The sequence below is a fragment of the Hordeum vulgare genome, chromosome 6H, assembly GCF_904849725.1.
Source record: "Hordeum vulgare subsp. vulgare chromosome 6H, MorexV3_pseudomolecules_assembly, whole genome shotgun sequence".
In the NCBI taxonomy this organism is placed as follows: Eukaryota; Viridiplantae; Streptophyta; class Magnoliopsida; order Poales; family Poaceae; genus Hordeum; species Hordeum vulgare.
In genome coordinates, this window is record NC_058523.1 from 267,716,575 (window position 1) to 267,743,557 (window position 26,983).

General features: G+C 45.0%; 1 protein-coding gene across 5 annotated transcripts; it reads left to right on the forward strand.

The window, feature by feature from the left end:
- Positions 1 to 1,136: 1,136 nt before the first annotated feature.
- Positions 1,137 to 8,222, forward strand: LOC123404797. 5 transcript variants are annotated; one of them, XM_045098743.1, is made up of 5 exons: positions 1,137 to 1,460; positions 1,553 to 1,939; positions 3,200 to 3,310; positions 4,689 to 4,777; positions 4,861 to 5,568. In XM_045098743.1, exons 2-5 carry the CDS (start codon positions 1,869 to 1,871, stop codon positions 5,061 to 5,063), a joined length of 474 nt encoding a protein of 157 aa, XP_044954678.1. In that variant the 5' UTR covers positions 1,137 to 1,460; positions 1,553 to 1,868; the 3' UTR covers positions 5,064 to 5,568. The 5 variants fall into 5 exon arrangements, 3 of the variants coding, with proteins under 3 accessions (XP_044954678.1, XP_044954677.1, XP_044954676.1); XM_045098742.1 differs by having other exon boundaries at positions 1,140 to 1,939; XR_006611914.1 differs by lacking the exons at positions 4,689 to 4,777; positions 4,861 to 5,568 and adding exons at positions 7,224 to 7,401; positions 7,484 to 8,222 and having other exon boundaries at positions 1,143 to 1,939.
- The last annotated feature ends 18,761 nt before the right edge of the window (positions 8,223 to 26,983 follow it).

The following is a 26,983-nucleotide window of genomic DNA, read 5'->3' on the forward strand; positions in this document are numbered from 1 at the left end:
CGCCATGCTCTCTGTCCATGGTGAGCTCCAGCCACCACTATATAGAGGCTCCCAGGCCTCCCCCTTGCCTCTGATCACCCTAGCTCCATCCCAGTCGACCCCAAGTAGCATCTACGCACCCTCCGAAGCATCCAGAGCTCGTGATCAAGTCGAGTGCTGCCGCCTCCGGTTGTCTCCTCCGGTCCTGATTCCTCTCCCCGTGATTGTCTCTAACCTACCTGATGTGATGCCCTCTATCTGCCGTTCATTCCAGCAAGGGATCGTCCCTGACGACCTCCACCGAAGCTTCTACGCAACGAGTACACATGGCCGGTGAGCCGTGTAACACCTCGGAACCGACGCTCGAGAAGATTCCCTTTTTATTTCGGTACCACCGTGTGATTTATTTGGATGTCTCATTTATCATCGCATCATGGAGCTCATCTGCATAGTGTGGGTACTTTGTTGTCGTCATTTAAAAAAATTGCATATGTTTGTAGTTACAGGTCCACTCCATTTTTGTCGTTGATCGTTTGAGACCAACCACACACGCACGCGCCCGCAACATCATTGAAATATTGTTTTTAAATGTGCGTATAAAATATTCTCAGAATGGGTTGGAATTTGGCATGCAGTCTTAATATAGTGTAGGTACGCAGCCTGCCAAATTTCATTGCAAACGAAATTAGTTTGATACCCCAACTGTCAAATCTATAGCGGCACTGCGAGTCAAAAGTGAGACATTTTTTAGTGTTTAAAAATCTCAGGCCGGGCTACCCATTTTTCCTCTCATCTTTGCCTAGCCTCTCTGCACAGTGCACTGAGCTGCTCGCAACCTAGTGAGGAACTTCCCCTGGACCCGAACCCGGCGGTCATGACTGTTGGATCCAGATCAACCCCGTAATATCCCAAACCATCATCGGTCTTTCATTTCGACCCCTAACCTATTTAACCACGACCGAACGATTTAGATCGAAGGAACCAAATAGCCCCTATCCCAATCCAGCTATATTATATATATATATATATATATATATATATATATATATATATATATATATATATATATATATATATATATATATGCAGCCACCTAGCCCATTTTAGATCAGCCTTAATTTCTAGGAGAAATGTCCCATCCTCGCTGCCACTTCCATACTCCTCCTCAGATCCCCGCCACCAGCCAGCTCGATACCAGCCAACCACCAACATCCGACGCTGCCCCTTGTTTTCTGTGCCTGGCTGGCCCACAGCCTCCGCAACGCGTTCCTACCTGTCCTCCTGGATGCGTCCGTCGCACGTAGGGAGCCCGAGGCTCCCCGTGCGCATGCCCGTAGTGCCCTGCAGCCCGAGGCCGCACCCTCTTCTGCTGTTGTCTACCTTGTCGACCCCAGCTTCGCCCCGCCTCCACCGGCCGGCGAGCCACAAGAGCTCGCCCAACCGTCGCACCCTCAAGTTGTCCTTGCTGCTAGCAACCGCAGGTCGACCCGAGTCCCTTCCCTCTCCTTCCTCCTTCCTCCTCTCTCCCCTCTCCCTACTTCTCTCATTCTCTCTCTGTAACTCGAAGCAACAGAAGCTCCCCCCATGGCCGCATGAGCAGCAAGCTTTGCCACTTGCCGTCATTCTTTGCCACATCCAGCCCCCTCCGCGATGGATCCACCTGTTCCCGCAACCCAAGCTCCATCCAGCCATCTCCTCGCCTCGGTGGAGCTGCCTCTTATCGCGTCGCCCCTGCAACGAGCGAGGAGCTCGCCTGCCTGTGTCAACCTCCCGAGAGGCCCTGTCCATAGACCAGTTCGGGTCAGACGTGGGCCAGCCTCATCACGGCCCAACGGCGTCCGAAGGCCAAGTGGAGCCCAGGCCCAGCCGCGTCTTCGCCTGGCCTGCCTATGCCCCACCTCAGCCCATCAACGAACGGAGTCCGAGCGGCCTCCTCTCCGACTGGGCGAGGCCCAGCAAGGTAAGTCAACGCCAACCGCCCCAGTTTCTCGCCGTGGGCGAGATTTTCTATGCTACGCTCGCCAGGATTCGCCCTGTATTGTTTTTTTAGGTTTTCAAATTTGTTGAATTTTCTAGAGAATTTTTAATTACAAAAAATGCGTCATTTTAAAATGCTAATAATTGATTAACCATGGATCGCATGTAAAAACTTTATATATGTATAATGTTTGGAATTTCATGTAGATTAATAATAACCAACTTTCATGCACGGTTAAGGATGTTTAACCCCTTGTTTGCATTGTTTTACGTGATGTAATATTAAAATGATTTAGTTCATAACAAAATAATAGTGCATCAGATTTACAAACTTTATACATGAAAAATGCTTAGAATTTTGTGCAGTTTCACTATATCCAACTCTCACATGTGTTTAAAATGTTTAACTTCTATTTTTATTTAATTTGCACAAATGACATGATAAAATATTTGCCTCATAATTAAATAATCGTAGGTCCGATTAAAATGATTCACATATGTAAATTGACTAGAAAAATGTGTAGAATATCATGATGGCATTTATTTTGCTGTTTAATAACTCTAACACTGTGTTATAGGTAGAACAATACCAAAACCTTAATATACATATGGGGACTTTCCGGAATTTTTGTTCATTGTTTTGGCCGCATTTAACCTGCCTAGAATTTCATGTAGTTTCATAATATCTTGTTGCATCCATGATCAACATGCTTGTGGCTGACATTTGCACAAATTTTGCATTCACACCATATCATCTTGTGTTGCTCATATCTTTTAGATCGAAGCTCCATTTTAGATGATCTATATATGTAAATCTACTAGAATGACGTGTAGAATCACATGGTTCACTTTATTTTTATGTTTAATAAATACAAAAATATGTTTATTACAGAACTGGAGCAATTTCGAAATTAACATATGGGGTCATTTCAGAAATGATATATGTTGTTTCCGACCTCATTAAAATGCATATATATGTAGTATATTTATGCTTCACCTTTTATCATGTTTAACAACACTTAACATGGTCTTGTACCTAAACGGGAGTGAACTAAGTAATTCAAATATAGAGTTTCATCAATGTGCAAGTCATTGTATATTGAGATTCACTTGATGTGTAGGAGTTTATTGTTGTGCATAATTAATTGAACTTGGATCATATTTGTTTGCTCATCATATCTTTCATATGTTGTGGTGTTTATTGTGTGTTGATTGTTATTTCTGAATTGTTTCTTCACGATAGAGTTCCGAACCGCTTCGGGTGTGAGGATTCGTTCGACTACGTCGGTTCGTCTACTTCACAGATTCGTTCTTCTTCCAAGCGTGGTCACGGGCAAGATAATCATTTACCTAGGTACCACTACTATCATTGCCATGCTAGTTGTCTCGCTGCCTACCACCTGTTATGTCAAGCCTTCCAACATTTCCATGAAAGGCCTCTAACACCTCCACATCCCAGCAATCCTTTGTTTGCCTATGTTACTGCTTGCTCAGCCTGTCTTATAGCGTTGCTAGTTGCACGTGCAAGTTGCTTCCCATGTGACAACATGGATTCCTTGATATATCATAATACTATTTATATTTAATTTAATGCACATCTATACTTGGTAAAAGGTGGAAGGCTTGCTCTTTTGCCTCGATGTTTTGTTCCACTTTTGTCACCCTAGTACTTGTGAACCGGTGCTATGTTCCACCATTGAGCGTTCCTAACATGTTTGGGTTGTTATGGGAACCCCTTGATTTTTTGGATAAAACTTGTCCGGCAAGGCCCAACATTGGTACTATATTTTCTTAAAATAATAATACTGAACACCACTCGTAATACATAGGGAGTTAGCACTATCCGTGGATTAATTCAACATAATACAGGGGGCCAATGCTGATGGTGTTGGTCCCTAATGGGCTGCGTGCGGGGCTACTCGGAGGAAACTCGAGGTTTGTTTTTACTCGTCATTAGACCCATCGGATAGTGCCCTGAGAAATAGATACGCGCGACTCCTATTGGGATCTGGTTTGTCGGACGGTCTTTCTGGATTTGTTTTACTCTTATCGAAGGTCTTGTGCACTCCATCGAGATATACCCCGTGATGCAACCCGACTTGAAGTATGACCCGGCTGGGACTGGGTGACTCACTGGTGATCCGGTCGAGCTTGGCGACTCACTTGTGACTCGGTAGGTGGGTCAAACGAATGACAAGACTAAAGACCCAAGGCCCGGTGTGCACCCCGACATAAGGCGGCTCATAGAGAGGCCAGGAAGAACGACTCACAAGAGAAGCCAACGAAGAGGAAAGACTCCCCCGAGAAGGAAACAAGACCCGGATTAGGATTGAAGAGAGAGTAGTCCTAGTCCTACTCCTAGTAGGACTCTACATATAAACCTACCATTTTCATCTATATAAGGAGGGGTAAGATGCCCAAGAAGGACAAATTAAGTTATTAGAGATAGACAGATTAGACACCCTTGAAATTAAAGGTAGCGATTTCGCACCCTTATAATCTAGATCATCAGTTTCATCAATGAAACACAAGCAGAACGTAGGCTTTTACCTCCATCGGAGGCCCGAACCTAGGTAACCCGCGTCTCTCACTTTCGATCAACCCCTCTCAAGCGGTCAAATAGTTGCGATTGCTCCACACCTAAGTCCTTGCATGAGGACATATGTCGTGATAAACCACGACAATTGACGCCCACCGTTGGACCAACATACGGTGGTGTTATGTTCTTGAAGGAATCTTTTCACGGATCGAGAAGCTCGCCATATGCCGGATGAAGAAGAGCTGGGGCAGAATATTACATCGTCGACCAATAGTCAAAACGGTATAGTCTTGAGCGATTCATCATGCCACAGATTGACGCACATGAAATTTCTTCCACGCTACAACTCCTGACGAATTCTGCAGCGGCTGTAGCAGTGCTGTTGCTCGATGCCAGGAGATCTGCTGCAATCCACCATGTCACCGTCGCCACTAAGCAATTACTGGACCGTCCACGAGAAGAAAAGGGCATCAACCACGGCCACCGCTTCACATGTGAAGGACAACCTAGAAAAAGCCAAACCACCTCACGTCCAGCAAAAAGACATCATGAATTACTATCGGAGTAGTATTCATCAATTGGGAAGCTACTACTCGTATCTAATGGAATAGCACATATGCGGGTTCCGAGAAGGGCAACGGTCGTACTATACAAAGCTACCTCGCCACGTCGAGCCGGCCGCGGCCACATCGTATTGGAGTCGCCGCACCTCTCGAACCCTCGGGCCGCTGCACCATGGTTGACCTCGCGACAACACTATTGCCCGCCGACGAGTGGTCTTCAATGCGCTCGGCGCAATCATCGCGCCGCGCCTACTTCACTAAGAGCATCTCTAACAGAATCCTCAAACCCTTAAACCTCAAACCCTTAAAAATAACCGTTTTTTTTACAATTTTCATCGGAAAAACGACGTAGACTAAAACCCTTAAACCCTTAAACCCGTAAAAAAATTTAGAAGTCGAACCCTCAAACCCCTTTCCAGCCTGTAGAAGTGAGGGTTGAGGGGAAAACTGCCCCTAACCCGTACTTCACTTCCCACCTCGTGCGGGAGACAGTTGGTTCCCGTCCGCGCGAGGAAGTTGCTCCGGCCGCCGCCGCCCCGCCTCTCCCCGCGCTCCGGCCGCCGCCCCGCCTCCCCCGCGCTCTGGCCGCCGCCCCGGCCCCGGCCCCGCCGCCCCTCTGCGCCCAGGCCCCGGCCCCGCGCTCCAGCCGCCGCCGTCGCGCCCGCCGCGCCCCCGCCCACCGCCGCGCCTGCCGCGGCCGCCCGCCGAGAAGGGCCGCGGCGCCCGGCGGAGCTCCACCGCGCGGTACGCCAGGGAGACGGCCTCGTCCAGGCAGCGCGAGCGCGAGCGCCTCCGCGGCTGAAGTCATTTTTGTATCCTCTGTTCCTCCGCGTGCATGTTCATAGTGTTCAAAACTAGGCTATAAGGGTTGAGTTTGAGGGTTTTAGTCTTTGCCTTTGTTTTTCAACCTTTAAAGTGTCAAAAATGACCAATTCTCAACCCTTGGATTTAAGGATTTGAGGGTGCTCTAAGGCCGCGTGACCGAATCAACGAATCGCCTCGCTTCGCCTCACCTTGAGCCGCCGCGTCGCCATGTGCCGTCGCCGCATGACCGAATCGCCTTGCTCTGCCTAACCTTGAGCCGCTGCGTTGCCATCTTCCGTCGCCACGCGACCGAGTCGCCTCGCTCCGCCTCACCTTGAGCCGCCGCGTCGCCATTCAACGTCGCCCCGCGACCGAACCGCCTTGAGCCGCCGTGTCGCCTACTCCAGTGTGGCCGCGCGACCGAATCGTTGAATCGACTCGCTCCGCCTCACCTTGAGCCGGCATGTCGCCATCTGCCATCGCAGCGCAACAGAGTCGCCTCGCTCCGCCACACCTTGAGCCACCGCGTCGTCATCTATCGTCGCCGCACGCCCGAGTTGCCTCGCTCCGCCTCACCTTGAGCCGCCGCGTCGCCATCCATCGTCGCCCCGCAACCGAATCGCCTCGCTCCGCCTCGCCTCGAGCCACTGCATCGGCATCCACCGTCGCCGCGCGACCGAATCGCCTCGCCCCGAGCCGCTGAGTCGCCCACTCAACCGTGGCCGCGCGACCGATTCGCCTCGCTCTGCCTTGCCGCGCTCGCCGACTCGCCATGCCGCTTGAGCTGCCCCGTGCGGACCTCGCCTCGAGCCGCCATCGATTCACCTCAGTCGGCTCGCTTAGCCGCACCGCCCGCCGGCTCGCTGCGGTGCCGCTCCATATCAGCCGCTTCGCCGCGCACCAGTGCCACTGAAGCTGCGCGTTACCTTCGCCAAGTTCCACCCGCGGCTTCGCCCTGCCGAGCCGGCCGAGGTCACCACGTGTCCAAACGCAGCAGCGCACCTACCTCCACTCCGTGTCCGTTTTCTATCCGGAGTCGGGATAGCTTACCAGTTTCCTGCAAGAGTTGTTCCATGGTAGGATAAAGAAAGAGGAGAAAGTGAAGTCGGAGGTGGAAAAGAATGAGCCGGGGACCGGAAGCCAAAACCGATCCAGTCTGCGATGAAGTTTGGACATATACCACTCCAAAAGTAATAGGTTGCTTCATGTGAGAAAAAATTACTGTTAGTTCAGATTTTGTCCTCTCCTCAATTGCTACGTCTACCAAGACTGTACGAGGTGATATTTATTCTAGTTTCATTTGATCCGCAATAAATTCTATGAAGAATTTTCTATTGGTTTGTATTATTTTATGTTCGCAGATCTATTCCGGTCGAAAGATATGTATTGGCGTTTGTTCCGTCGCCCTCAACAATTAGTCGAGCTATCAACGTCCAATTTTGATCGGGGAACACACGCGCCTGAGCTGTCACCCCTGCGACCTGATCTATATCAAATATGTCACAAGATTTTCTGATGTTCATCCGTCAAAAATATGAGGTGCTATCCGTCTTCTTTATTTTATCAGTATAATTTTTATTTTTGAGAATAATTACTTTGTGTGTAATATTTTTCTGTGCAGAACAAAGTGTTCATTACGAAGGTGATGTAATATTGAGAATATGAAGCTCACGCCAATATTATCACGCGTGAGCATCCGTCCACGCCACATCTTTCAACAAAAGTGTGCAAGCCTCCGCCCCCGCGCTACGATCTACACCAACCCGACGCACATGACGGGCTTACAATAACACGGCCAACTCTTACGACCGCGCGACCAAGATGACTTACAATGATGCGGCCAAATCTCACGTCCGCGCGACCAAGACGGCTTAAAATGACGCGGCCGACTCTCACGTCCGCGCTACCAACACGACAACTCTCATGTCTGTGCGACCAAGACAGCTTACAATGTCGTGACTGATTCTCGCGTCCGTGCCAAATCGCCGGACAACTCTCACATTCAACTCAACATATCGGTGCAGTGCTGGCCTATGCGAGCCACCCAACAGACACGCGCAAGCCGCCGCCCGTGCAGTCCAGTCTACATCAACATATCGGTGTAGTGCTCACCTATATGAGCCGCCTAGCAGACGGGCGCAAGCCACCGTCCCCACGGTCCGTTCTCCATCAACATATCGGTGCAGTGCTCGCCTATACGAGTCGCCCAACGGACACATGCAAGCCGCCTCTGTGGCCCATCTCCCGCAACAACACTGGAGCAAAGGAAGCATGACATTCATGTCTTACACAATGTCACCAAAACATAGGACCAGCTCCCGCTCGCACCGGGTTGCTCAATGGATAGACACATTCCCCAATACTATCTACTTCAGCATATCAAAAGTAACAGGAGAGTTTGTCAAGGAAATATCCTTGGTGATGCTACAAATTGAGTCGGCCATCATTGAGCCGGTCATTCAAAACAAGCGACAAGGGAAAAGAAAAATGGCCCTAGACGAGCCACGAGAGCCGGACTACCTAAGAATAAAACACGGGCTAAGAGATATATGCACTCAATTTGGCCATGATATTTGCCAAAGACATCTGATGAGCGTCACAAAGATCATCAGCTCACTACGCCGTATCCAAACTAGATAAAATCCGTCGCTCAAACCATCAACCTTATGGCGGTTTATATGTCACAATCAAGTATGGAGACTCTCAAGCCGCCTCCTTGAAGTCGACTTAAGACTCGGGGGCTACACAGACATGGCTCGACAGATTCAACCAGGCTGAATAATTGAAGAACCCTGGGTCAATACAGGAAAGTTAAGCTAGTCCCGGGGGCTGCTGCCTCATTGGCTAGAGATTTTAAAGTTTCCCAAGAGGACGAGCCGCCGTGATGCGACCGTTAAAACATGGGTGCCCTGCCTCATTGGCGGGCGATTAAAATGTCACCCAAGAGGATGAGCCGCCATGATGTGGCCATTCAAACATGGACACTAAATGATGCCAAAGAGGATGAGCTGCCATGATGCACCGTCCAAACATAGGTATTATGAGCCAAAGAGGATCAGTGGTCACTATGAACGGTCCAAACATAGGCGCCAATTGTGGTAAGAAGAATCAAGCCAGCTTATCTGGGGGTTATTAGTCCCCAGGTTGTTTGGTAGTAACAACATTGTCTTCTGCAATCCTATGTTTGGCTTTTCCCTAATCATGGGTCATTTGGGGGCTTCCAACTCAGCGAGTTTAGCTTTCTCACCTTCTTGGCTTGCGACAAATTACCGCTTTACAATGGTTATACTGGACTATATGTTTGTGCGACTCCCCTTATTGGCCCCATGTACTCTTGGCGAGTGAATCCATTGTGGACCCAGAACTTGTAAAGGTTAAAATATTGAGGTGTCATGTGATAGATGACATATGGAAAATAGATAAATCATGGGTTCATGAAACCCGCTTCACTAAAGCTTGACTTGAGCCTGATCAGCCAGTCTAAATTATAAAGGTTTATTGCACAAACAGATCTTAGGGTATGACTAGAGCCTTGCAAGCTCGTCTCCCTCTCGTGTCTTACTAAGCCGGCTTACTCAAAATAACTTGATGCCATACTATGGTGTTACCTTTTCTCAAAAAAATGAAACTATTCTAGCATATACATGCATCATCCTGCATTGCATCATGCATTATACATACGTATTATGCTGGTCTTCAAACCGGGTCAAAGCACAAATTTCTGCAGGAGCAAATAAATCTTTGATAGCCAATATGGCTGGATTTTCCTCATGGTATATCATAACCAATGTCAAGTGATTGGGGTTTTTTAGCCAAGTCGGAAGAATTGATTATTTTCGAAGAGCCTCTCTATCACATATAATGTCGGGTCATCTAACTGACCGACTCTTGGATTTCTTCAACTTGTGCTCTATAGTAAACTACAACATTTATGGATTTCTCAGACATATATTTGTAGGGTTACATTACAACCACGGTCAATTCAGAGTGGATATGATTTTATTCTACAATAGAAGGACTAGTCCCGAGTCACTGCAGGCACATGACTCGACACTTGGGGTACATTATTCAAATCAAGATTATATCAAAGTATGAAAGTCCCATGTCGCTGGAAGCATGCACCATGACACTTGGGGGCTAATGCAAACTGCTGTTTGAAATCATCACATCATCAACAGACCCGACTATTTCAAGGAGATAAGCCAACCCTGGGGTTACAGGTCGCTCTTTATTCAAGTATGGATTCAAGGAAGAACCGACTTATCATTTTTATAATGACCCCGTCCTTGGGGGCTACACATTGCTGCTCGAGTTTACATAATCAGAACTACAAAGTTCCTGCTCATTATTGCATAATGACCCGGTCCTTGGGGCTACATCATATGATGTTTCATTTTCAAAGGAGAAGAACCTGAAAGTCCCAAGTCGCCGCAAGCAATCGAACCGGTACTTGGGGACTACACTACTCAGATCAAAATTTCCAAAGTCCCAAGTTGTTGTAGGCAAGACAACTCCGTACTTGGGGTTATAGCATTCAGTTGTTTAAATAGATTATGAGGTCGAAATTGAAGACCCGCCCCATCACACACTGATGACCCGACCCTTGGGGGCTACACCAGTTGAAGCTTTATAAATATAAGATGATTACAAGTCCCAAGCTGTAGCAGGCAAGACAATTCGACACTTGGGGGCTACATGGTCAAAGATATCATTGCAAACCACCAAGTCATCAAGAACTGATAAACTTGGAGCTTGGGGCTACACGTAATGTGGATATGTCAAAAAATTGAAGATCACTTTTAAGATGTCAATTGTGAGCGAGACATGTCTCATTTCATCATGGAGCTGAAGCATTGAGGGACTGGCTCAACATATTTTTATCTAGTTGAAGCATTGAAACACCGACTCAACATCACACTAATTTCTTTATTCCCAATAATTTGATCAAGTCAATTGGAGTTCAATTGTATGATCGGGCATTACCAACAATCATGACCCAACATTATGAATCCTAACCCGGCAACTTCGACGATCGCAACTTGACAAGCTCTAAACATCTTCAAGCTGGAAGTATTCAAATGGTCAGCACCATAAGGTTATTTTTAGTCTAATATTTTTGTCAAGACAAAATAAATGGAGGCTGAATCAATGGCACATGTATTTTATTGCAAAGGACACGTACGTGCAAGATGATTGTGAAGACAGATCGTTAATATGAAGAAGAAACCCGGATTTATTGCAAAGTACGCCGGCCAGGGAAGCTAGCCGGTCTCTTGGCATATTTATGTCACGAGCTTACCATGAATAATTTCAAGCTAACCCCAGGGCTAATGTCGGGGATATACCCTACAGCGCAACCCGACTAGGACTGGCGACTCACTGGTGACCTGACCAAGCTTGGCGACTGATACCTCTCCAACGTATCTATAATTTTTTATGGTTCCATGCTATTATCTTGTCAACTTTGGATGTTTTGTATGCATTGTATATCTTTTTTGGGACTAACCTATTAACTCAGTGCCAAGTGCTAGTTCCTGTTTTTTCCGTGTTTTTGACCCTTTTCAGAGAAGAATATTAAACGAAGTCCAAACGGAATAAAATCTTCGAAATGATTTTTTCTGGAACAGAAGATACGCAGGGAGCTTGAGAACCAAGGCAAAGGGTGTCGGAGGAGGCCACAAGCCCCCTAGCCGCGGCCTGAGGGGCGCCTAGCAGGCTTGTGGTCCCCCCATGGCTCCTTTGCCCTACCACTTCTGCCTATAAATTCCCTAAAAATCTGAAACCATGGGAGAGAGCCACGAAAATACTTTTTCGCCGCCGCAAGCTTCTGTCTCCGCAAGATCCCATCTGGGGCACGTTCTTGTGATAGCCCGATGCCGACGTTCCAGAAGATTCCCCTCTCTTTCCGTTTTCGTCGTGTGGCTTATTTTATTTGTCATGTCATCATTGCATCATGCGCATCATCTGCATTGCATCGGCATCTCCGTTGCCGCCAGTTTTAAAACTTGCATTCGTTAGTAGTTGCCGGTTCTCGTCGTCGTCCGTTTTGAGTCCAACCGCACACGCACGCGCCCGCGGCATCGTTCGAAACCCTGTTTTAAAAGTGTGTTGAAAACTTTCTCTAATCGGGTTGAGATTTGACGTGCGGTGTTATTTTATTATAGCTAGGCCGCCTGACGAATTTCGTCGCGATCGGAGTCCGTCTGGTACCCGAATGGTCGACCGTAGCGGCTCTATCAATTGTCTTATCAATTCCTTTCAACCGGAGTTATCTTATCAATTCTTTCCAACCGGTGTGTTTCTCTCCAAGTGGATTCAATCCTCTCCAATTTTTGCAAGACCATTCTCTCGTTTTATTCCGGAGTTCATCTCATCTGTCCCATGTTGTCTTTGTTTTCCCGCCCTCCCACCCTTTTCTGCAGTGGTTCAATTTTCTTTTCATTATGCTTCCGCTGTGTGTTCTTTTCTCTCTTACCCGGTGATCCATTGTGAAGATTCTCAGGAGCATCATGTTCATCTTTATTCATTCTTGTCATCTTTTTCGGTGAATTTAATTTAGTTGTCTGTGTCATCATATCCATTCATCTGTGTAATTCTTTCCTATGTTGGGAATTCTTATGAGCCTATCTTGTTATTTATTCCTCTCTTTTTCGGTCTGGAGCGTTGAAGCTATCTTAGAAGTTTTTGTTTCCAATTATTTTGAGGTTCTCAACCTCGTCTAGTTCTCTTTATACCGGTGCAATATCTCTCTTCTAAGCAATCTTTTCTAACAGTGGTTTCTTTGAGTGGGCCCATAACCCACAGGTTTTCCCAGGATCTTGTCTGGCTCTTTTAATCATCCGGAGATCTTTAATTCTTTTCAACTATGACGTAAGTATGATTTTCATCAGTCATATTCATTCTTCAAGATCAATTGGAGTTAATTCTCTTATTTCGCTCAATCTTGCATTCTTCTTTATTCCGGAGGTCTGAGCTATTCTTGGTGTTGTTCCTCGTCATCATTCTTAGCTTGCAAATTCGAAGGAGTGTTTCTCTCAGTCTTTTTCCATTCTTGTGAAGATTGTCATCTCAGCTTCGTGTTATCATCTTGAATTTGTTTTCAATCATGAGTAATCCTTTTCTTGCTATCCGGTGCATTTCTGAGTTGTTTTTTATTTCTCGTTCCTTCGAAGGCCATCATTCCAGAAGATTCTTCGTTCTCAGCTTTCAGCTTTCATCCTCAAATCTTCTTAATTGTTGCCTCTTCGTTCGTCTCTCGTTTATCTGGTGCCTTATTCAAGTTTTCTGTTAGGAGGATCATGATCTATTCATTCTCATGTGTATCCACGCTTTCTTGGTATTCCCATTCAATTGTGAATTCTTACCGGTGCTTCCTTCAATTATGCTTCAAGTGGTGCTTATCTCTCTCTCTCGTCAAGATTCTATCAAGAGGAATAAGTGCTATGCTTAATTTGTTGCTTGTCATCAATTTAACTTGATGAAGGATAAGCATAACATAATTCTTATTCTTGTTCTTCCTTCTTCCAAGAGATTTCAATTCTTCTTCCGGAGTGGCTCATGATATCAATTCTTTTCTCTAGTGTTCTTATCTTTCTTTTCCGGAGTTCTAAGTTTATCAAGTATCTCCTTGTGAGGCTTCATCTAAATCCTGGCAAGGTCATAATCTTATTCTTTTCTACCTTCATATCTTTGCATCGTTCATTTGTATACGGAGGTCCTTCAAGGTGGTTCGTCATGATATCAATTCATTCTCAAGTGTTCTTAAAGATTCTTGTTGGAGAACCTCAAGTATCCTTTCTCTTGCATTTCTATGTGCAATTGTTCTTCCTTATCCTTTGAGGTGGTATTATAACATTCTTGCTAGTGTAGAAGTTTCGAAGAGATTTCCTTTCAAGAATGAGCTAATTAAATCCATCGATTCTGTGATCATGAGATATTTCAACCCGTGATTTCTTCATTGAGCTATCTTGGTTTGCACTTCACCTACAGCTTTTCCTATGGATTGTGCTATTATGGTGCTTGTCATTAATTCCAGTTCTCATGTATCCTCTTGGTGTAAGAAATTGTTCATATCTTGTTTCTCCCAATCTATCCTTGTTTCTTTTAGTGGCTGGTTGCCACTTCATTAGTTTGAAAGGTTTCCGTAAGCCCACTACTATCTTGTTCTTTTTGTTGTTGTTTTTCCAACAACTCCGTGCAATTCTTCTTGCAAGGATGCTTGCCAAGTTCATTTGCGATAATAGTTGTCATTCTCTCTTCATTCTCTTCTTCCGTATGAGCTAGTTCATATTCTCTTGTTCCGGAGGCATTGTGATGTTGCTCTTTGGGTCAATCATGTTACCCTATCAAGTTCAAGGTGTTCCCTTGTTCTATTTAGTTGTTTGTTATGTGTATTGTCTAATTCTCCTACCTTTTCGAATTTTTGTCCCATTTTCCAACCGAAGTGCTGCCGAATTTTTCCGTGAATTCTTGCTTCCTTCTCTTATCATTCCTCGTCTCTTTGCAACCTTCAAGGATCGTTGGTTTCACTCGTTTGTCAAGGAAGCGACTAAATTCTTACCTCATGTTCTTTCTCATCCTCTCCCCCTTTCATTCTTGGATCTCGGGGCGAGATCCTCTTGTAGTGTAGGAGAGTTGTGACAGCCCGATGCCGACGTTCCAGAAGATTCCCCTCTCTTTCCGTTTTCGTCGTGTGGCTTATTTTATTTGTCGTGTTATCATCGCATCATGCGCATCATCTGCATTGCATCGGCATCTCCGTTGCCGCCAGTTTTAAAACTTGCATTCGTTAGTAGTTGCCGGTTCTCGTCGTCGTCCGTTCTGAGTCCAACCGCACACGCACGCGCCCGCGGCATCGTTCGAAACCCTGTTTTAAAAGTGTGTTGAAAACTTTCTCTGATCGGGTTGAGATTTGACGTGCGGTGTTATTTTATTATAGCTAGGCCGCATGACGAATTTCGTCGCAATCGGAGTCCGTCTGGTACCCGAATGGTCGACCGTAGCGGCACTGTATTCAGGCTACCGTCGGTGTTTTAAAATTCGTTGCCGCGCCGCCCGTTCTCCCTCTCGTCCCAGGATATCTCCCTACACGGCCGCGTACCCGTTTCCGCGTGCGGAATCGTCCGAATCCGACCCCGCGGTTGGATCTGGAACGAAATTCCGGCTAATCTAGCCCCCCTTTTCTCTATATATAGACCCCCTCCTAAAATTTAGGCAACCAACCCCCCCTCTGCCTCGTTTTCCGCGCCCACCTACCCCTAACCCTAATCCTCCCGCAGCCTCCTCCCACCTCCCCTAGCCGCCGCGGGCCCGCAAGCCCATATCAGACCCGCCGGGCCCGGAACCGTCGCGCCGCCGTCTGCCCGAGCAGCACAGCCCCGAGCGCCTCCGCCTCTTGTGCTCCCGCGCCTTCCCCGCGACCAGCCTGCACCGTCGGCCGGCGCCCAGCCCGGCTGCACCGGCCCGTCCCCAGCTCCTCGCCGGAGCACAGAAGATGTGCCCGGAGCTAACTCCGCCGCTAGTCCATTCTCCGGCCTTGCCGCACCCAAACCGCGCCGCCACCCTTCAACCTCCGGCCGCCACCCGTCGCCTGCCGCCGTTGGTCGCCGGATCCGGCCCCTCATCGCCAGGCGCCATGCCGCTGCAAGGTAGCAGCGCCGCCGCCTGGGAGCCCCGATCCAGATCGGATCGGGAGGAGCCCCGTCGTCATGCCCCGTTGACCCGAGCCTCAGCTCCTCCCGCCTGGGCCTCGGCTCCTCCAGCGCCCGCCAGTGGGCCCCGCAGCCGGCCCAGTCGCCCCACTCGCCAGCGCCGGCCCAGGCCAGCTCGGCCCACCCCCGCGTCAGCGCCGCCTCGGCCACTCCGCCCCAAGCCGGACCGCCTCCCCGAGCCCATCACTAGGCCGGCTTGAGCTAGGCCCAATGTGAGCGCCCCTCTGCCCCTCTATCCAGCGCATGTGCACGTTTTAGTATCTTGCGCTTATCAGTTTTGGCCCGATTAGAATTTAGGGATTTTCTGCGACTTAATAATTTCAGGAAATTAGGATATTTTCGTATGCCTGTAACTTTTATTCCGTAAGTAGGAACGAGGAGTATTTTATATGGTTTTGGGTTAGTTTTGCGAGTAGAACATGATTCCACAACTTGCATATTTATTTGACGTAGTTTTACGTGCCGAACGCCTAGTTTAACGTGCTGTCCTATATTGTTTCGTCCCGTATTTATTTTTTCTTGCGGTCGGGTTTGCTCGAGTACCTTAGACAAAATGCCCATGTTCTAGGAACTATTTTTCCATGTATTTTAGACCAGTAAATTATATTTTCGCATGTAGGGTTTGTCGGTAGTTTATTTTCCCGTGTATAGGTTATTTTTCCCGCATTTTAGTGTGGCATTATTTTGTGTTGCAAACCCCACATATTTTATATGTTTCCGGGGTAGAAAAATCCCATGGATTTTTCTGTCCAATTAGTTTTAGCTTTCGAGTAAGTTAGTTCGCGAGATATTTTGCTATGTTACCCTTTTGATTAATTCGTAGTATTTATTCCGTGCCTCGTTTGAATTAGTTGTCAACTAGAGAGTTGATCTTGGATGTTTTGTTTAGCCCCTGGCATTTTTAGTTGCAATAGAAATGCATGTTTAGGTGTGTTTTGCTTGCTCTCAAGTTGCTAGAAATAGTGCTGTTTTGGACGAGCTGAAATATTTCTAAGTCTGGAATCTGTTATATTTTGTTGCTGTTTTGTTTTGCTTCTAACTTTAGATCTGTAGCTCTTTTGAGGTTAGTGCAATGGAGTTAGTTGTACCCCTTGTGTTTCTCTAGCTTGCTGTAAAGTTTCATGCCATTTGGAATCCTGTAGCTTAGGATTTTGCTGCTGTCAATATTGCTTCAGATCGAAAACTGCACTTTCATGAGGTGTAATTTTCACAAAGTCTAAAATAGTGTGTGAGATGCCATTTTGTGTCTTCTTTTCCCAGTGCTCCTTGCTGCCATGCTAGTTGTTGTGAGTTGTTTGTAGTAGAGCTTCTTGCCCTCTTTCGTGCCATGCCTTGCTTGAGTTTATCGGAGTTGTGTAGCCATAGTTGTGGGGCGTAGAAAATGCTATGTGGCTGATTTTGGCAGATTGTAGTCATTTCTTGTTTTGCTTGTAGTTGTTGAACCGTAGCTCCGATTTGATCGTGTCCTAAATGAAACTTGCTAAGAATCTCGTGTAGTTTGATTTTCTCTTGCTGGTTGCATGTGTTGAAGTGCTTGTAGCCGCCGTTGCACACATATTGCATTCATGCCATCATATTTTGTGGTGCTTGTAACTTTTGATCCGTAGCTCCGTTGGAGATGATCTCTATGTGTAGATTGATTGAAATGACGCGTAGAACCACGAGAACCTATTTGTTTTGCTGTTTAACAACTGCATTAGGCCAGATCTGGACAGAATTGTAAATTAACATGTGAGGTCGTCTCGGAGGTGCTATATGTCATTTCCGACCTCATTTAAAATGCCTAGATAAGTAGTTTAATTACGCTTCACCTCTTGCCATGTTTAATCACATTTAATATTGCCGTGTACCTAATCGGGATAGAACTAAATAATTAAACGTGGAGTTTCGTCAATATGCAACTCGTTGCATATGGAACTTCACTTAATGTGTAGTGTTTGATTGTTGTGATTGTCATGCCTTGCATTAGACCGTTCATGCATCATATGGGTTGTGCACCATGTGGTGAATTCTCTGTGTTGATGCTTGTTTCCGTTTTCCCCCGTCTCGATAGAGTTCCGCAAGCGTGTCGGGTGTGAGGACCCGTTCGACTACGTCGGTTCGTCTGCTCCACGGAGGCATTCTTCTTCCAAGCGGGATCTCCGGCAAGATGATCATTTTCCCAGATACCATTACTATCATTGCCATGCTAGTTTTATCGCTTCTACCGTTCATGTCTCGATGCCTACCACATGTTAAATATCAGCCTCTCAACAATGCCATGAAACCTTCAACCTGTTCAACCTAGCAAACCACTGATTGGCTATGTTACTGCTTGCTTAACCCTGTTGATAGCGTTGCTAGTTGCAGGTGCAGATGCTTCCATGTGCAAGCATGGGTTCCTTGTTATATCACCCTATTAATGCTATTTAATTTAATGCACCTATATACCTGGTAAAAGGTGGAAGGCTCGGCCTTTCTAGCCTGGTGTTTTGTTCCACCTTTGCCCCCTTAGTTTCGGCTACCGGTGTTATGTTCCATATTTGAGCGCTCCTAACACGATCGGGGTTGTTATGGGGACCCCCTTGATAATTCGTTTTAGATTAAAGCTGGTCTGGCAAGGCCCAACTTTGGTACTACATTTGCCTAAACACCTAATAAAATTGCATAGGGACTTTCCGGACCCCGAGGATAATTTAATCAACCCCTGGGCCAGTGCTCCTCATGAGTGTTGGTCCCACCTGAGCGATGTCCGGCGCCCCTCTGGTCACCCGGAGGTTTAGCGATCCCGACGTCTAGCTCATCCGCCGTGTCCTGAGAACGAGGTACGTGACTCCTATCGGGATCGTCGACACGTCGGGCGGCCTTGCTGGATTAGTTTTACCTTTGACAAGATATCTTGTGCATCGGGATTCCGGTGATGCTTTGGGTAATCTCAGAGTTGAGGTTTTCCACTAGGGGATCCGACGAGATCGCGAGCTTCGTGATTGAGGATTTCTATGCGGCTTGTGGTAATTTGTGATGGACTAGTTGGAGCACCCCTGCAGGGTTTAATCTTTCGGAAGCCGTGCCCGCGGTTATGTGGCAACGTGGATACTTTGTTTAACACTGGTTCTAGATAACTTGAAGTTAACTTAATTAAAATATGCCAACTGTGTGCGTAACCGTGACTGTCTCTTTCGTGAGTTCCTTCTCCGATCGAGGACACGGTGGGGTTATGACTGACTTAAGTAGGTGTTCAGGATCATTCATTTGATCATCTGTAGTTCACGTCCGCTATGCGTAGATCTTCCCCCTCTTATTTCTGGTACTCGTAAGTTAGCCATCAAATATATGCTTAGCCGCTGCTGCAACCTCACCACTTAACCTTACCTCACCCATTAAGCTTTGCTAGTCTTGATACCTTTGGAAATGAGATTGCTGAGTCCCCTGTGGCTCACAGATTACTATGACGCCAGTTGCAGGTACAGGTAAAGGTTATATGACGCGAGCGCGTTGATTGTTCATTTGGAGTTGCTTCTTCTTCTTCTTCTTCATCGATCTAGGATGGGTTCCAGGCCAGCAGCCTGGGATAGCAAGGATGGACGTCGTTCTTCTTTTGTCGTTTGTTTTCGTCCGTAGTCGGACCCTGCTCTTACTCTTGATGATTATGTACTGTACTGATGTGACTCTGATGTAGCTTGTGGCGAGTGTAAGCCAATTCTATATATCTCTTCTTTTCAGTACATGTACTTGTAACGATATCCATTCTTGCGACACAACGAGATGCGCTTCTATCCCTGACGAGGCCTTCGTGCCAAATTGAGGATAGGGTCGCATCTTGGGCGTGACAGTTCTGGTGCCCTACCGGAGGGGGATTCAGACACGCAGGGCTTCTTGATCAACACCATTGCCTCTCCGATGATGCGTGAGTAGTTCACCATAGACCTTCGGGTCCGTAGCTAGTAGCTAGATGGCTTCTTCTCTCTCTTGGATCTTCAATACAAAGTTCTCCATGATCTTCATGGAGATCTATTCGATGTAATCTTCTTTTGCGGTGTGTTTGTCGAGATCCGATGAATTGTGGATTTATGATCAGATTATCTATGAATGTTATTTGAGTCTCCTCTGATCTCTTATATGCATGATTTCGTATCCTTCTAATTCTCTTCGAGTTGTGGGTTTCGTTTGGCCAAGTTGATCTATAATTCTTGCAATGGGAGAAGTGCTTGGTTTTGGGTTCATACCGTGCGGTGACCTCACCAAGTGACAGAAGGGGTAGCGAGGCACGCATCATGTTGTTGCCATCAAGGGTAAAAAGATGGGGTTTATATCTATTGCATGAATTTATCCCTCTACATCATGTCATCTTGCTTAAGGCGTTACTCCGTTTGTGATGAATTTAATACACTAGATGCATGCTGGATAGCGGTCGATGTGTGGAGTAATAGTAGTAGATGCAGACAATATCGGTCTACTTGTCTTGGACGTGATGCCTATATGTATGATCATTGCCTTAGGTATCGTCATGACTTTGCGCGGTTCTATCAATTGCTCGACAGTAATTCGTTCACCCACTGTAATACTTCCTATCATGAGAGAAGCCTCTAGTGAACTCTATGACCCCCGGGTCTACTTACATCATATTTTCAGCTCTACACTTTTACTTTGTTGCACTTTCCGCCTTCAGATCTCACTTTGCAATCAATCGTTAAGGGATTGACACCCCCTTTATAGCGTTGGGTGCAAGTTTGTTTGTTTTTGCGCAGGTACTTTGGAGACTTGCCTTGATACTCCTACTGGATTGATACCTTGGTTCTCAAACTGAGGGAAATACTTACTGCTACTGTGCTGCATCAGCCTTTCCTCTTCAAGGGAAAAACCAACGCAAGCTCAAGAGGTAGCAAGAAGAATTTATGGTGCCGTTGCCGGGGAGTATCAAGTCAAGTATAGTCTTCCTTCAACGTGTCAATTTCTGGCACCGAGGGCTATTCTAAGTGAAGCTTATCCAAGTAACCGTCGCATACTCATCTCTTGCATTTACTTTTTTGCCTCTCGTTTTCCTCTCCCCCACTTCTGAATAACAAAAATTTACAAAAATATTTGCGTTTTTCTTTCGCCCTTTTCTTTCGCTTGATTTCTGTTCGCTTGTGTGCTTGTGTGCTTGCTGAAGTCACCATGAGTGAAAACACCAAACTTTGTGACATCTCGAATACTAATAATAATGATTTTATTAGTACTCCGATTGCTCCCGCCACTAGTGCAGAATCATACGAAATCAATGCTGCTTTGCTGAATCTTGTTATGAAAGAGCAATTTTCCGGCCTTCCTAGTGAAGATGTCGCATCCCATCTTAATACCTTCATTGAGTTATGCGGTATGCAAAATAAGAAAGATGTGGATAATGATGTGATTAAATTGAAGCTATTTCCGTTCTCATTGAGAGATCGAGCAAAAACTTGGTTTTCATCCTTGCCCAAAAATAGTATTGATTCTTGGAACAAGTGCAAAGATGCTTATATATCCAAGTATTTTCCTCCGGCTAAGATTATCTCTCTCCGTAATGATATCATGAATTTTAAGCAACTAGATCATGAACATGTAGCACAATCTTGGGAGAGAATTAAATTGATGATTAGAAATTGTCCCGCTCATGGTTTGAGTCTTTGGATGATTATACAAATCTTCTATGCTGGTTTGAATTTTGCTTCTAGAAATATCTTGGATTCCGCCTCCAGTGGAACCTTCATGGAAATCACATTAGGAGAAGCTACAAAACTCCTAGACAATATCATGACAAACTATTCTCAATGGCACACTGAAAGGTCACCTACTAGTAAAAAAGTGCATGCTATAGAAGAAATTAACTTTGTGAGTGCTAAGATGGATGAGTTAATGAAATTGTTTGTTAGTAAAGGTGCTCCTTCCGATCCAAATGATATGCCCTTGTCTTCCTTGATTGAGAGTAGCAATGAGAGCTTGGATATTAATTTTGTTGGTAGGAATAATTTTGGCAACAATAATGCTTTTAGAGGAAACTATATTCCTAGGCCTTTTCCTAGTAATCCCACTAATAACTTTGGCAATTCCTAAAACAATGCTCATGGAAATTACAATAAATTACCCTCTGATCTAGAGAGTAATATTAAAGAGTTTATCAACTCGCAAAATATTTTCAATGCATCCATAGAAGAAAAACTGCTCAAAATTGATGACTTGGCTAGGAGCGTTGATAGAATGTCTCTTGATATTGATGCTTCGAAATTGAGATGTGCTCCTCCCAAGATCAATATGGATGAAACTTTGAAAGCTATGCGTGTTTCCATGAATGAGAGTAAGGAAAGAACCGCCCAAATTCGTGCTAGACATGAATGGCTTAAAAAGGAGTGTTCTCGTGATGAGAATCACGAAGATCTTAAAGTGCTTGGTGTGACTCCCATGGATGCTAGACATGAATGGCTTAAAAAGGAGTGTTCTCGTGATGGGAATCACGAAGATCTTAAAATGCTTGGTGTGACTCCGATGGAATCCTTGTTGTCTAATGTCAAACCTAATTATGATGGGACTGGATATGATTCCACCTTGGTTGAGAAACGCCCCAATGATTCTGAGTCTATCTATCTTGATGCTAAAAGCATTGAAAGTGGAGTAGAGGATATCAAAACTTTGAGTAGTAATGAAATTACTACTTTGGATTTCAAGGAATTCAATTATGATAGTTGCTCTTTGATTGAATGTATTTCCTTGATGTAATACATGCTAAATTCTCCACACGCTTATAGCCAAAACAAGGCCTTTACCGATCATATCGTCGATGCTATGATGAAATCTCTTGAAGAGAAACTTGAGTTCGAAGTTTCTATTCCTAGAAAACATAATGATGAGTGGGAAACTACTATCAAAATCAAGATCAAGAACTATGAATGCAATGCTTTGTGTGATTTGGGTGCTAGTTTTTCCCCTATTCCAAAGTCTTTATGTGATGTTCTAGGCTTCAATGAGATTGATGAGTGCTCTCTTAATTTGCATCTTGTGGATTCTACTGTTAAGAAACCTATGGGAAGGATCAATGATGTTCTTATTATTGAAAATAGGAACTATGTACCCGTAGATTTCATTGTGCTTGATATTGATTGCAATCTGACATGTCCTATCATTCTTGGTAGACCTTTCCTAAGGACCATTGGTGCTGTCATCGATATGAAGGAAGGGAATATTAGATTTCAATTTCCATTAAAGAAGGGCATGGAACATTTTCCTCGAAATAAAATAAGATTGCCTTATGAATCCATGATGAGGGCTACTTATGGTTTGAGCACCAAAGACGATGATACTTGATTATATCGCCTTATGCCTAGCTAAGGGCGTTAAACAATAGCGCTTGTTGGGAGGCAACCCAATGAATTTATCTTTGCTTTTTTGCTTTCTGTTTTGTTGTGTGCACACCATCATAATTCTGTTATGATTGTGTTTTTTGTGCTTCTTTTTGTGTTTGTGCCAAGTAAAACCTTTATGACTAGTTTTGGTGATGGTTGTTTGATCTTACTGAAAAAGACAGAAACTTGGCGCTCATGAAATTATTTTTAATTCCTACCCAGAAAGAGCTTTTTAGTTGATTCTTTTTGCTTCTGGTTGATATGCCAATTGCCCTAATTTTTATAATTTTTTAATAATTTTTGAGATACCAGAAGTATACGAAGTATACAGATTGCTACACACTGGTCTGTTTTTGACAGATTCTGTTTTTTGTTGTGTTGATTGCTTATTTTGATGAAACTATGGATAGTATCGGGGGCTACTAGACATGGAAAAGTGAGAATACAGTAATATAACACCAATATAAATAGAAATCAAGTTTGCTACAGTACCTAAAGAGGTGGTGGTTTGTTTTCTTATGCTAATGATATCACGAGTTTCTGTTTAAGTTTTGTGTTGTGAAGTTTTCAAGTTTTGGGTGATGTTCTCATGGACAATGGTATAAAGAGTGGAAAGAGCTCAAGCTTGGGGATGCCCAAGGCATCCCAAGCCAAATTCAAGGACATAAAAAATCCTAAGCTTGGGGATGCCCCGGGAAGGCATCCCCTCTTTCGCCTTCAATCCATCGGTAACGTTATTGGGAGCTATATTTTTATTCACCACATGATATGTGTTTTGCTTGGAGCGTCGTGTATTATAGGCGTATTTTCTTTTTGTTGTGTCACAATCATCCTTGCTGCAGTCCTTTTTGAGAGAGACATGCACTCATCATGATTTTGCTAGAATACTCATTGAGCTTCGCTTATAGCTTTTGAGTTAGGCAATTTAGCCCGCATGTGCTTCACTTATATCTTTTGAGCTAGATAACTTTGCTCTAGTGCTTCACTTAGATCTTTTTAGAGCACGGCGGTGTCATATTTTGGATAAATAAGAACTCTCGATCTTCACTTATATCTTTTTGAGAGTGCTCTCTCTGAGTAACTTGGTAATTGGGTTGTGCTACGAAAGTAGTCCTAAAGATGATAGGCATCCAAAGAGGATATAATAAAAACTTCCATATTCATGTGCATCGATTATAAAGAGAAGTTTGATTCCTCTCAGTTAGTCTTGAGACATGGAATTGGTAATATTAGAGTTATGTTAGTAGGGTGTCGTGAATCTAGAAATACTCGTGTTGAAGTTAGTGATTCCCATAACATGCACGTATGGTGAACCGCTATGTTAGGAAGTCGGAGCATGATTGATTTATTGATTGTCATCCTTTGTGTGGAGGTCGGGATCGCGCGATGGTTTACACCTACCAACCCTTCCCCTAGGAGTATGCGTTTAGCACTTTGCTTCGGTTACTAATAAAACTTTCGCAATAAGTATATGAGTTCTTCATGACTAATGTGAGTCCATGGTATAGATGCACTTTCACCTTTCGCCGTTGCTAGCTTCTCTAGTGCCGTTCAACTATCGCCGGTGCACAAACCCACCATATAGCTTCCTCAAAACAGCCACCATAGTACCTATTATGGCATTTTCATAGCCATTCTGAGATATATTGCCATGCAACTCCGACCATTCCGTCTCATGACTTATGCCGTCACTTCCAGATCGCCATTGCAAGATCGTAAGATAGCTAGCGAGATGTTTCAACGTCATACGCTAAGCTAGATCGTTGCACATCCTGGTACACTGTTGGAGGCATTTCCTATAGAGTCATCATTGCTCTAAGTGTTGAGTTGTGAGTAAATAAAAGTGTGATGATCATCATTATTAGAGCATTGTCCCATGTGAGGAAAAAATGAAAAGAGGCCAAAGATGCCCACCAAAAAAATGAAAAGAGGCCAAAGAGCCCAAACAAAAAAATGAGAGAAAAAGAGAGAAGGGAAAATGCTACTATCTTTTTCCACACTTGTGCTTCATAATAGCACCATGTTCTTCATGATTGAGAGTCTCTTGTTTGGACGCTTCCATATACTAGTGGGAATTTTCATCATATAACTTGGCTTGTATATTCCAATGATGGGCTTCCTCAAAATTGCCCTAGGTCTTCGTGAGCAAGCAAGTTGGATGCACACCCACTAGTTCTTCTTTTGAGCTTTCACACACTCATAGCTCTAAAGTGCATTCGTTGCATGGTAATCCCTACTCATTCACATTGATATCTATTGATGGGCATCTCCATAGTCCATTGATACGCCGAGTCGATGTGACCATCTCCTCCTTTTTGCCTCACAACCTCCACCACACTCTATTCCACATATAGTGCTATATCCATGGCTCACGCTCATATATTGCGTGAGAGTTGAAAAGGGTTTGAGAAAGTAAGAGTGTGAAAACAATTACTTGGCCAATGCCGGGGTTGTGCATGATTTAAATTCGTTGTGTGGGGATGATGGAGCATAGCCAGACTATATGATTTTGTAGGGATAACTTTCTTTGGCCTTGTTATTTCGAAAGTTCATGATTACTTTGCTAGTTTGCTTGAAGTATTATTGTTTTCATGTCAATAGCAAACTATTGTTTTGAATCTTACGGATCTAAACATTCATGTCACATGAAAGAAGTTGCAAAGGACAAATATGTTAGGTAGCATTCCACATCAAAAATTCAGTCTTTATCACTTCCCTACTCGAGGACGAGCAAGAGTTAAGCTTGGGGATGCTTGATACGTCTCTAACGTATCTATAATTTTTGATGGTTCCATGCTATTATCTTGTCCACTTTGGATGTTTTGTATGCATTTTATATCTTTTTTGGGACTAACCTATTAACTCAGTGCCAAGTGCCAGTTCCTGTTTTTTCCGTGTTTTTGACCCTTTTCAGAGAAGAATATTAAACGGAGTCCAAACGTAATAAAATCTTCGAAATGATTTTTTTTTTGGAATAGAAGATACACACGGAACTTGAGAACGAAGGCAAAGGGTCTTGGGGAGGCCACAAGCCCCCTAGCCGTGGCTTGGGGGCACCTAGCAGGCTTGTGGGCCCCCCGTGGATCCTTTGCCCTACCTCTTCCGCCTATAAATTCCCTAAAAATCCGAAACCACGGGAGAGAGCCACGAAAATACTTTTCCGCCGCCGCAAGCTTCTGTCTCCGCAAGATCCCATCTGGGGCACGTTCTGGTGCCCTGCCAGTGGGGGATTCGGACATGGAGGGCTTCTTCATCAACACCATTGCCTCTCCGATGATGCGTGAGTAGTTCACCATAGACCTTCGGGTCCATACCTAGTAGCTAGATGGCTTCTTCTCTCTCTTGGATCTTCAATACAAAGTTCTTCATGATCTTCATGGAGATCTATCCGATGTAATCTTCTTTTGCGGTGTGTTTGTCGAGATCCGATGAATTGTGGATTTATGATCAGATTATCTATGAATGTTACTTGAGTCTCCTCTGATCTCTTATATGCATGATTTCGTATCCTTGTAATTCTCTTCGAGTTGTGGGTTTTGTTTGGCCAAGTTGATCTATAATTCTTGCAATGGGAGAAGTGCTTGGTTTTGGGTTCATACCGTGCGGTGACCTCACCAAGTGACAGAAGGGGTAGCGAGGCACGCATCATGTTGTTGCCATCAAGGGTAAAAAGATGGGGTTTCTATCTATTGCATGAATTTATCCCTCTACATCATGCCATCTTGCTTAAGGCGTTACTCCGTTTGTGATGAACTTAATACACTAGATGCATGCTGGATAGCGGTCGATGTGTGGAGTAATAGTAGTAGATGCAGACAGTATCGGTCTACTTGTCTTGGACGTGATGCCTATATGTATGATCATTGCCTTAGGTATCGTCATGACTTTGCGTGGTTCTATCAATTGCTCGACAATAATTTGCTCACCCACTGTAATACTTGCTATCATGAGAGAAGCCTCTAGTGAACACTATGGCCCCCGGATCTACTTCACATCATATTTTCAGCTCTACACTTTTACTTTGTTGCACTTTCCGCCTTCAGATCTCACTTTGCAATCAATCGTGAAGGGATTGAC

What these genes read in the sequence shown, in the direction of transcription:
- LOC123404797 (XM_045098741.1), top strand. Translation starts at nt 1,265, where the DNA reads ATGCGTCCGTCGCACGTAGGGAGCCCGAGGCTCCCCGTGCGCATGCCC. An exon ending in ACTGGGCGAGGCCCAGCAAG is followed by an intron (nt 1,940 to 3,199) that starts GTAAGTCAACGC and finishes TCTTCACGATAG; the next exon opens with AGTTCCGAACCGCTTCGGGT.